We start from the raw sequence: 12,710 nt of genomic DNA, 5'->3' as shown, positions 1-12,710 counted from the left end.
AGTGTCACCTTTCTGGGCCCCAGCTACTGATAGCTAGCAGTATATAGAAGAGTACTAAAGCTCACTCAGCGTATTTGTCCTCGCTGATTGAGAGTAACACAAAACATCCATCTTAAATATTCTTCCTCAAAGCTCAGACCATTAACTAATTACATCTTAGCTAACATTTTAGCTCATCCCCCAACCTTTGTCTAAAGCACTAAATAATACCACTGACATTTACATCAATATTTATATTATTCAGTTGGCATTACCCAAAACGTAACTGAACCTACACACCTGTAAACATACCCTGATATTAGTTTTGACCCTGGGTTAGTATTGAAAACCTAACACGGTAGCCGATGAAAGGGTAGACTACATTATCGATCAGAGGAAGACCCAGTTCCCCTGTACAAGTAAGAACTACATAGTTTCAGGACAAGATTCCCAGAGTTTAGCTGTTGCCATTGCCTTTGGTGCACATGTGAGATTTTTCTATTTTATTTAATAATATAAATGTTGTCTCTCTTTGCAATAGGTAAGAGTTAGGCAGCAAAGTGACACTTTTCCCAAATGTGGAGGGAACTCGCTTCACAGGGATTGACACCTCAAAATGTGTACACTAAACAAACTGTTATATTGTTATATAAAACAGGTAATCAGTATCTGTAATGGAATACATTTTTAAGTAACCCTTCCAACACTGGGCTTATGTAACCTAGAGTATTGTTTTAGGCACCTGTGAAATTAAATTAGAATTAAAGCATCTTGGCAAAACATGTTAATTTGTTTAATAAATCACTAACAGAATAAATACAAATAACAGTAATACAAAGTTAGTGGTAGAAGTAGTGGTTTATATCATTTTTGTACTATTCAATGACTTTAGATTAAGTGTGTTTTAATTGTATTTTAAATCACTTTAATACATACTACCTTTCTGTGAGCTACTTGGACACCCTTGGCCAAATCACACAAATTATCAATGATTTTACTTTGTAGCTATTAAAAACAACAACAATAGCATGTTTGACAAATCCAATGCACAGTTACTCTTTTATAATCAAAAAACATAATCTTGGCCAGTGTGTTCTGGGCAAAACTCCGGACACTGTAAGTCAATACTTTGTAGATCCCCCTACTGTCTGTCATAAGAGTTTTAACTCTCTTCAGTGTTTGTGTTTAATCAAGATTGTTTTCATATACACCACCTTTGTCAGTTCTACTTTGCAAAGTATTGACAACGTCTCAGTTGCATATTGAGCTATTTGTTTTCTCCAGTGTATGGCCTTTTTGCCTGTTTGCATGTTAGGGTTAGCTTGTTTGCCTGTAGGGTTTGCCTGTTTGTGTTTTAAATTTTGGACATTTGTTTCCTGGTTGGATTTAGTTTTGGCTTTGACTCTCTCTGACTTCTCTTCTCCTGATTTGCCCATGTCTGTATGATTGCTACTCTTGGTTCTGACCTGCTTTACAATAAAGAAAGTGGTTTTTTTCATGAAATGTATTTCCTTTTGTTTCTCCAAAAGTACCTTTGCTGACACCTTTGCTATGAGTTCCAATTTGACTTCTTCAGCACAGCCCTTTTCTCCGTATCTCATATTTTTTCACAACGTGACAGATTAAGTTTTCTTTTTATTATTCTTTTATTAAGAATATGTTTGAGCAAAGCACCGCAGCAGATTGTAATGGTGCACCACCCTCTGACTAAACTGTCATGCGGGTTCTTGGCAGTCATATGACAATAAAAATCTGTATCAAGGCAAATAATTTACAATTCTGTATGGCAGTACCTAGCAGTACATTGTACATGTACATGGACAGATTAAAACAGAGCTGTCTTTTTAAGAGCTGAATGTGAAATACACAGATTTCCTTCTTCAGTCTGCAGTAACAGCTAAAGGGAGAAGTGTCCTGCATTGTGTCTTCTTACAGATGTCCAACTGTTATATCATTTACAATACAGAGCAGTAAATGAGTGAGGCAGCAGTTCCGACTGTAAAATGTTCTCTCACAATGCAGAGAGGTAGCCAAGGCGTGGACTCCTGGGTTGGAAGCAAGTTCACTACTGTTACAAAAGCATAGTAGCAGTTTTCTCCAAGAGTTTTCTTGGTTTTCCAGATCTTATCCTTATCTCCACTGTTCTTCTGAACTGCCATTTCTGACAGTCACTGTAGAAGCTGTAAGCTAACGAAATATGTAAATATCTTTGTATAGCCTAAAAACAATCTGTAATGGAATACATTTTTAAGTAACCCTTCCAACACTGGGCTTATGTAACCTAGAGTATTGTTTTAGGCACCTGTGAAATTAAATTAGAATTAAAGCATCTTGGCAAAACATGTTGCCACTGTTCACTGTAGAAGCTGTAAGCTAACGAAATATGTAAATATCTTTGTATAGCCTAAAAACAATGTATATATACAGATTAGAATTTTTTGTAATGCTCACGTAAGCATTTTAGGGCGAATTTTGCATTCTCTTGTGGACAGAGCATTTTAGTAATGCTGCTATATGGCCAACCGGTTGCGAATCCACCATAGGCGCCAAAAAAAGAGGCAGAGGAGCGGAAGTCCATGTTAGACTAGGACAACTCTTCGGCGTTCACATCACAGAGGAATATGGACAAAACACCACACGGAAAGACAAAATGGACACAGCAATGCCTTTACTTTCTACTTTAGACAGCTGAGGAGGTTTGGTATTGATCCAGACATCCTTATGACTTTCTACACATTCATTGTGGAGAGAATTTTGATTGGCTGTATCACCACCTGGTAGGGAAACTGCACTGTACACTTACCTTATAACCAAGTATTGTGGCGTGACAAATGTGATTTGATTATATTTATGCTCTTATGATTATCTACCTTAGTAAAAGAAAAACAACAAGCCTTCCATTTCCATTCTGTAAGCTTGTAGGTTATACAGTAGGTTGTTTTTTCCCCCTCATCCTCTCATATGTTCTTATTCATATGGCATCATATGGCATAAGCTCAAGGAAGCATTAATCAGCATGAATTTATTATGAAACTCACAATGTGCAGCATGATGTAGTCGCCTAGTCGAGGAGCACTATCAATGCGAACCAGAATTCCATCTTTGATAGTGGTGCTGAAGCCTACAGCCAGTCGATCTGTTCTTGTACTTGGTCGTTCATTGCTGGGCCATGTGTATGTGATCAGTCCTCCACCTTTTCCAAATATATATGTAGCTCCCGCTGAAAAAAAGGGCAGATAGCAAAAGGTTAAACAATTAGCGCACACTATCATTTACTCTCATTCATATGCCATATTGTCAGAAGTTTGTTTCTTCAGAATACTACGTACTACGTTAGTTTTGCGGTGGAACAATAAGAATAATATAACAAATGATTTGAGAGACAGACTCCTAGTACTTTTTTCACAATATTAGATGCTCTAGTGCAGCATTTAAGATATAAAACTTGTATATTAAATCACCAAATCCTCTATTTAGAGAAGGTTTATTTTAGACTTTAAGTCCTGACTTCCATAATTAAACAGAGTTCTTTCAAGGAAAAAAGCAGTTAACTGAAGTCTTAGGGTCACTGGTTTTAAAACATCTGAATTCATTAATGTGTGAAGCTTATTCAACAACAACAACAACAACAACAACAACAATAATAATAATAATAACAATAATAATAATTTTAAAAGAGAAATAAGGATAGCCAAATCAATCAAATCAGACAAAAATGTTAAACTTGTTATTTATTGAGGAACGTGGTCCAATATTGTCCAAAAGTATGTGAACCTTTGTATGTGAACCCTAAACTGGTTAATTCGTCCTGTACATAGGCTTGAGTAATTGTAGCCCATTCCTCTGTACAAAACAACTCCGTTATGTTGGTGGGTTTCTTCCTATGAACTGCCTGCTTCAGGCCCTTCCACAACATTACCATTGGATTAAGGTCAGGACTTTGAATTGACCACTCTATAACATTTACGTTTTTCTTTAACCATTCTTGAGCAGAACAACTTGTGTGCATAGGGTTTTTTTTCTTGCTGCATGACCATTGCTCTTGAGATTCAACTCACTGACAAATGCCCTGACATTTATTTATTTATTTGCTGGTGTAATTCAGAATTTATTGTTTAATCAATGATGAAGGCAAGCCTTTCAGACCCCTATGCAGCAAAATCAGCACAAACCATGATACTTCCACCACCATTCACAGAGGGAATAAGTTTTTTTATGCTGGATTGCACTTATTTTCCTTTGTCCGAACAGAACACTTCGCATTACAACCAAGATCTATTTTGGTGTCATCTGTCCACAAAACATTGTTCCAGTAGCCTTATGGCTTGTCCATGTGGTCTTTAGCAAACTGCAGACTATGTTTGGAGAGCAGTGGCTTTGTCTTTGCAAGCCTGCCATGCACACCAGTGTGTGGAACAAATATTTTGAACAGTCCAAATAAGCTGAGTTAAAATCAAAAATCAAATTATTGTAACACACAGACATAGCCTGTTAGCTACATGGCAATGTATAATACGTTGTCCACCTCAGCATTATTAGTAGTATATTTTATAACATTATAAACAATAAACAAATTACTGAATGAAGCGGTAGTGTGACATCATTTAGCATTGTTGGTATCCCTTCAACAAGAAATATTAATGTCATCAAAGGGGTTGCCAACAGTCATAAATGTATACTATGTTTTCTGTTTTCTTTGAAACCAACTCATTAGCACATGTAATCAACTGTTTTACAAAAGAATGTTTTTTTTTTCAGAATCTGATGGTCCACTTATTACATATGAAAAGAATGCCACATACATCACCACCAATCTCGTCTGTCACTGGCAAGTCTCCCTCATTGAAAACAATTTGTCAATATACCGGAGTGCTTGTTTAAGACATATCTTGTCTGAACCTATTTCTTTTCAAAAAAATATCTCATGTATTCTGCCCTCTCTTCCTCTGTGACTGTGTGTGCTGCGTAACTGCTGTCCTCCTGCTTGTATTGCAAAAAAAAGTCTTTACATATTTGCAGAATAACATCTCTGAACTGAGCCAAACCTCATAGATGTTTACTACATACCCCTTCTCAACAGCCTTCATCAATTCGATACTAACTCAAGCCCCTATGATGGATCTTTCGCCTTTACTATGCATTCACATTTGGAGTTGCTTTTCCTGCTCAGCACAAGTATAACAGAGTGGGATTAACTTGCCATTGACTTGCCATTACTGTGAGCAGGCAGCATGTACCGTCTTCCGCCAGCAGGGGGTCGGCCAGCAAAGTAGGAAAGCTGGTGGGGTTGGAGCAAAGAACTCCAAGCCCCAGAATTCCCAGCGGTAATCAATACATGATATAATACACCCAGCCAAACACACTTCCCCGTCGCTCCTTTGTAGAGGGGCGAACGGTAACAGTGGGTTTAAGTTGCGAACAGAAAAGAGAAAAGTTGTGAACAGAAAAGTGAAAAGCATTTGAGTTGTTGTCTTTAGTTTGAGTAAACATCACTCCTGTTTTTTCCTTTGATTGTTTTCCCGCCATTTTCTGTGTTGCTTATGATCAGTGTTTATACTGCTACCCCTCACAGCCATGGTGGCACAGTGGAAATACACTGGGCTCCCATTACCAGGGTTGGGAGTTCAAGCCCAACAGTTACCAAGCACACACCACAAGAGGAGTGGTTTCATTTACTCATAATAAAACAAATTTTGATTGCACTTGAGTCCAAACCCCACACCACACTGTAAACATTACAGCAGCATGGTAAAAAGGATGTAGGAGTTTGCTTGGTGGATGTACATTCACCTTGACTAGAACATAGTATTCTTCAAGTGGTTGAAAATCTTTGAAAAAAAATTAGGGTATTTCTTCTGGGGCTGACAGAATTGGTACAAACTACTTTTTTACTCTCCTTTGCTTTGTAATACAATTTGCACACATCTCTTGGTTTGAGCCTGTTAGGAGCTGTGTAGCTACACATGAATGCAGCCACACCCATCCCTCTTAGCATTTGCCCACTGACATTCTCACATTACTTCTACATCTTGACCATATGCTTGAACAAGTATCTACCTTGGCATCAAATTGTTTTTGCAATTTACCATGCAGAATCTATGACACTGAATGAACCTGTCTGGGGTGGAATGACATTCATGGTCGTAATGCAAGCTTTTCTCACACCATCTTTCTCATAATACCCATCCACATAATATACACCAAACTTACTTGAGTTAGGGTGTGGTGCTTCTCCTGTACTTTTAGCATACTCAAGCCATTCATTAGACACATTTGAGAATGTCTTGTGTTGGTTAATGTGTGCATTGTGTCAGTGCTAGTGTGTGAAAATAAATTTGTGACGATACTTAATAAAAGCCTCTTGTAGTTAAAGAACATTGTTACAATACAACTCCTTTTTAAAGTCAAACACACCACCTGTGTTGATACTGTGTTGTACCACTCAAACTGTTTTCTGTCTTGCTCACTCATTATATCATAGATGTCAAGTCGAGTCAAGTCAAATTTATTTGTATAGCGCTTTTTACAACTGTTATCACAAAGCAGCTTTACATACTTAGTAATTAGTAAAAAGATGTAAAAACATTTGTCCGGGTATGAACCCACATAGTTCTCAATTTGTGAGGAAAAAGATAAATATAGACATGTGGTTGATGTGTCTGCCTCCACCTTGGTGGTGGTAGTGCTGCAGACACTGGTTCTCAACGTGGGAAAAGGTGGAGGAAGAAAGTTGTCAGGGTCGGAGCCTCACACAGAGCTGAGAAGACACACCATGACCAGGGTTAGTATGTGGTCGAACCCTAAGCAGAAAAGGGATTGTGCGCTGGGTCGCATCATGGGCGTCTTTCCAAAGAGGCCAAACTGAAAACAGGCAGCAGGAGCCAGGCATTCAGTCTAGCTGAAGTCAAAGGCTGCTACAATCTCATCATACAAAAAAATCACCCACTTGATCCAAAACACAATTGAAATCCTGCATGGATGATTTTTCTCAGTTGAAAGGTAATACATTTCTTAAAGAGTAAATTAAGTTATGTGGAGGGTGTAAATAATTATTACAGTATCCTGATGGAAGGCAGCAGCAGTTATTGAGAGGCTGAAATGTAGAAACCGGTTATCCCCAGGAGCCCTGTCTTACCTCTGGAAGAGTGAGAGTAAAGAAATGCAAAAGCATGCTAACTGCTAACCTGGTGCCACTAATCCCTGTGTCTCCAACAAGCAGACTTACATGCTGCAAGCAATTATGTTTTCCTCTCTTTAGCTGAGGAAGAACAACACTTGTCAAGCATGCTCTGTATCTGTCCAACGATGACTCTGTGCCAAATGATAATGAGCCAGAAGAATACATACAATACTCCCTCCATTGCTCCATCTTATTTGTGAAAGGGTTTTAGAGAGAGAAAGAGAGAGTGAGAGAGAGTGACAGAGACAGAGAGACAGAGAGAGCATGCAGGAGAATGATATTGATGGACCGAATAACTGGAGAGAGAAACAGAAAAAGAATAGGGGAATTAATCTAACTCAGGTGAAAATAAGTGAAACTGATGGGACAGAAAAGGGGAGTTTTTCAGAAGTGATCCAGCCCTATGCAAATCCACCTCCACCACAGAGCAAATCAGAAAGACTTGCTGCCACTGCAGAGGAGTGAGCAGCTTTTAATCAGGGGGAGGAGAGACAGAATCTGAAAGAGAGAGAGGGAGAGTTCAGAGCAAAAAGGGAGAGAGAGCAAAAGAGAGCATGGGAAAGATAGCAAAATGTAAAACACTTAACAGCCACAAGAAGGATGGGTCCACTCACAAGATTGTAAGAATGAAATAAGAAGAGAATCATCTTAAATGATCATCATCGTCATCAGATACGCAAGATTTTCATTCTAGATGCAGATATTTATTCTGTATTTCCGTATGGAATGTATTTTTGTGATAGATAGTTATTGACAGAAATGGTTACAAACTAACAGAGCAAATGATCCAGTGTATTAATAAACAAAGTTAAATATAAAAAAGTATTAAGCAAATTAGCTAACAAATGTAAGACAAAATAGACAGAAACAATTCTGCATCATTTGTATCATCAATCAAGAAGTCATATGCATTGGAACACTGGATAAAAAAGCCGGATTGCAAATCATATGAACATATGTTTATTTATTCATAGCCACAATTTACTTATCATTTAATGTCTATTTTCAGCATGATAATGTCACAAGGCAAATGTTGCCTGTAGGGTTGCCACGTGTAGTTGGCATCAATCATTTTTAAAATGAGATCATTCTCTCAGGTCTCTAAAACACTTCAGTTCAAATAACAACCACTTTTCCTTTCACTACTGATTAGTTCCCTCCATATCCATAAATAAAATTGTCATTGTGTGTTGAAGGCCGTTCTGGATAAAGAACTTGTTCCATTAGTTTTAATTGTACTTGCAGCTGAGGTTTCTCTTCTCTTTCTTATTCTTATCTTCCACTACAACATGAAGATCAACTTCTTTTAGTCACACAACACAAGCATGATAGGCCTTAAGGGCCGCTGCAACAGGTTTTTTCTGCTCTTATTGTACTCTTATATGCCAGTTTCACAGGTATATGTAGCTTCTTTTTCTAAGGAAGCCTATTAGTCCATTTTAGAACTAAAATAGTTAAGTATGCCGCATCATTTGGCTGTTTTATACATAAGTTGATCATTCAGGTTTCAGCAGACATTTGAAAGCTAGAGCGACTGGCATCCACAACAATCAGCATGGGAAGTGGGGTCCAGTTCTGCCAAAAGTCCCTTGATATTATGTACTAGCATGGGGTCCAAAAGGTTGCCAAAAGACAAAGACTTGCGTTGTAGCCGTGAAGTCTCCACAATCACTGTGTCCCTCTCCCACTGAGAGGGAACCAAACTCGCTACACCAACAGGCAATCACACCATTGTTCTTTTTAAATAATGTGCAACTATATGTTTAATTAATTCATATTACTCTTATTATAATTACTTTTTTATCACATCTGATTTTCCCCATGTATATCGCACCACACTTTTTGAGATATCAACAGTGCTCCAACTCCTGATTGTTCTGCTTCATTGTGTGGTGTGGGCTTGTATACAGCTTTTTGATCACACATAGTGGTAGGAACACCATGGATTACAATAGAAACTACCTACCAACAACACAGCATCTCATATCCATAATTCATGCTTAATCCACACAGTTTTTACATCAAATCATTTGGCAAAGTGTTTACTTATGGAATTTGGGAAATAGTTTTGAGCATTAAAAAAAATCTACTTCAAAATCATATTCAAATCCAACTTCCACAAATGATTCACAGTGGATACCGCTCACAACAACTTGCACACATTTACATTTGTAAAATGCTTTGTTAGCATGTGTATCAAACACCCACAAAAACTGTCAATTAGATCTGAATTTGTATTATATTTGATTGTTCGCTGTTGCACTGTACTCTTATTTGATTCTTAATTGTTCGTTATGTTTAACTGCAAAAAGTTTCCCCCTATAAAGTAGAATAATGCACGAAACGAGCAGCAAATTAACCTGTTCGTTATAGATAAAACACTTATTTATTTAGGCTGTGCCAGTGTGGAATTAAATAGAAAGTTTGTTAGTCCATTTTTCTGTGTGGGTCTATTTTTCTTATTTGGTCATAGGTCACTGATTCAAGCAGTCAGGCGGTAATGGTAAGTTGACAGGTTCAATAGAGCTGCCTCTGTTAACCCGGTCAGCAACCTAGTGCAATACTGAGTCAGAATATTCAGGCTTCTGCTTTGGACATGAACAATTACATGCATCCCAGCTGCCAGAAACAGCAGAGGCCTACTAGTGAGAAAACAGTACTAGACTAGACTAGAATCCATCATTTCTACAGTGAACTGCATATGATTAATTTGCTGACAGAGATTTCTAATGGAGTGATAACACTGCCTCCTCTAAAAATTATGGGTTGAATACAATTTCAAAAACATGAAGCACAGTTGTTGTTCATCAGCATACTCTAATTTGGAATGCATTGTAAAATGCAGTAAGGGTTATTCATATTTTATGACTTACTGGAGTACAACAAGTATAAGGCAGCAGTTATGCCATCTCCTTGTAATCATCTTCACACAAAAATCATACACACATGTAATCATCTATGCACAAAAAGCCTGGTTTATAATAAATCTGTTTCTTAAAATGGATTATTTAGTGTGAATCATGCCTCAATGCAAACAACTTTGCTATAGAGAGGCAAGAAGCTGCTAAATTTAAAAGATGACTGTTGATACTCTCTCTAGGTGTGGGCATCATGTTGAGATTATCCCAAGACCACAACCGGCAAAGCTAAAAGATGAGATACTACAGAGAAGTACTTGAAGAAGGTTCTAATGAAGCAAATAACAAAACAAAAGAAAGAGTTTTGTGTTTACAATTACAAAAATACAATAAGAACACCTGGTGTTAACAATGCTAGAAAAAATGTTGTATAGACACACATGACAAGTGTTTGCCATGAAACTGCTGTGTCTGATCCACTTGTACCAGTGCAACACACACTAACACACCACCACCATATCAGTGTCACTGCAGTGCCCAGACTCAATTACTACCTGCTCTGCAATGCTGGGGTTCTGACCATTAAGAAACCATTGACAACATTTTTATTGTCTCCCATCAAAATAGCTACCTTTTCCTTGGTTTTCCATGAAAATGCTGCCCAGCACTTCATTTAAACTTTTTGCGATAAAAACGCTTTGGATAATGATGTCATTTCCTGCCACATTCCTTGTCACATAAGTTTCATTATAAAAATTTCTCCATCTCTCCTTTTCTGGACATCTCTCTGCAAAAAAGCAGCTTTTCTATTAAACACATTCTTGTCACCTCCGTGGTCCAACATACATCTGCTGTGTTTGTTTTCTGCATTTTAAACTGCACACTTCTTTCGTGGTAAGAGGCATATGAAACAATCATGTTGACTTTAAAAGGAGTAAAGTTTTTTATTTCAATTTAATTGAAAGCTTGTTAGAGACTCATTTATGAAGAATGTTAGATGACTCGTCTGGATTGCAAACTTACAAACTCTTTCAAGATCAATCAATGTTATATTGGCAATGTCTACTCAGTCTTACCGGTGCTTTGCATCTTGAGGTAAACCCTTTGTGTTTAAATGTGTGAAGGTGTCACTTGATTTTTTACAGTTTTTGACTAAATTTATTAAAGTAGTTTTTTATTTGGGGGGGGGGTTTGTTTTTGCTATCTCTCTGATTAATTTGTTAATGCATTAATGCATTGTCAGTTCTTTTAATATTAAGCATATTGACAGTTCCTGTGAACAGCTACCAAATGCAAATTCAACACTTAAATAAACTCCAGACCTTTTATCCCATTAATATGCCCAAAAACCTCATGATTTGAAGCTGAAAGTCTAAACTTGTCACATTTTGATTACTGAAAATCTGTGAATCTGATCTGTAACTGTTCTGTTTGTAGATAACAATTTTATCTACAAACATCTCAGAATTTATCAATGAGGTCAGATTGCTTGGTTGTAATGAAAATCTGTAGCACTTCATGGATGAGAGTTAATAAGCTCTCCAAAGAGGTTGTGAGGTAGGCGGACTGGGCCTTTCTAGCTTTATTTACCATTACTGGGCATCTGATATCCAAAGGTTTTTATTTTGGCTTAATAGACCTCACAAGCTGGTGTCGGCTTGCTGCCGAGAATCTTGCTGCTTTTCGTATCCTCTAGCCTTCCAGTTCTTTCTTTCTCTTTTTACGTCCCGTTGTCCTCTCCACCCTTAATTGTTCACCATCATTGCTATTACAAGTTCACACTCAATAAGACTTTCATGGGCGGTCTGCAAGAAAAAAAACCCAAACCAATTAAAAAACATCCTTGGGCCTTGGGCCTATAAATCCAAATTAGATTTGTTTTTGGGCACAGCTGTTAAGCACAGTGGTGGAAATGTCATGGTTTGGGGTTGCTTTTCTGTAGCAGGGCCTGATAAGTTCTCATTACAGAATTAATTATTAATTATACATTTTTTGTATTTTGTTTTGAAGGTAATTGTGAGACCATCTGTCCAAAAACTGAAACTGAAGTGCAGCTAGACCATGCAAAATAACAAAATATTCCAGTAAATCCAACAAAGAATGGCTCAAAGAAAAGAAATGGAGAGTTCTGGAATGGCCAAGACAAAGCCTGGATCTTAATCCCATCGAGATGCTGCGGGGTGATTTGAAACAGGTTGTGCACACAAGAACCCCCTCAAACATCACACAGCTGAAAGCATTTTGAAGAAAAACGTCTGCTTGGTGCATTTAGGTCATCTGTCTCTGGGGTGCATATGGATGCTCAGAGCATTCTAAGATTCCGTATTGTAACTGATTCAATTATTTCTCTCTCTCACTCTCAAGTCACCATAGACCTAGACTGTGAATAGAAATAGGTAAAGTACAAATATTTTTTTAAAAATTGAACATCTATTTTAACAAGGTGAGAATGTGATTAAAACTCCATAAAAATGAGTTTTAATTGTCAATGTCATTTATTTGTAAGTGTATACTAACAATACATGTATACTAATCTAATGAGATCCCATCCTAAAAAGGAGTGGAACTCTAGACACAGGCAGAGTAATCATTGGAACATCTGTAATGGCACTCTGAGGAAACTGACAATAAAACATTAGGAAACTAGAGAGCAGGAAGAAATCAATAAGAGCAAGAAATGGGAAACATAGCTA

At 37.5% G+C, this 12,710-nt stretch overlaps 1 protein-coding gene across 8 annotated transcripts in view; it reads right to left on the bottom strand.

Moving 5' to 3' along the window:
• Positions 1-12,710, bottom strand: part of nrxn3b (neurexin 3b) — a 129,693-nt gene that overhangs the window by 32,632 nt on the left and 84,351 nt on the right. For all 8 annotated transcript variants that reach the window (XR_011979710.1, XM_072679688.1, XM_072679725.1 and 5 more), the window contains one exon: positions 3,018-3,199. Coding sequence is in view for 7 of the 8 variants with exons in the window: in XM_072679688.1 (XP_072535789.1) it covers positions 3,018-3,199 (182 nt within the window). In the remaining variant the exon portion in view is untranslated. The remainder of the gene's footprint in view (positions 1-3,017; positions 3,200-12,710) is intronic.

The sequence above is a fragment of the Salminus brasiliensis genome, chromosome 1 (assembly GCF_030463535.1).
Source record: "Salminus brasiliensis chromosome 1, fSalBra1.hap2, whole genome shotgun sequence".
Taxonomy (NCBI): domain Eukaryota; kingdom Metazoa; phylum Chordata; class Actinopteri; order Characiformes; family Bryconidae; genus Salminus; species Salminus brasiliensis.
Note: the sequence above shows the minus strand (reverse complement) of the source record. Positions and strands in the feature narration are given on the sequence as shown.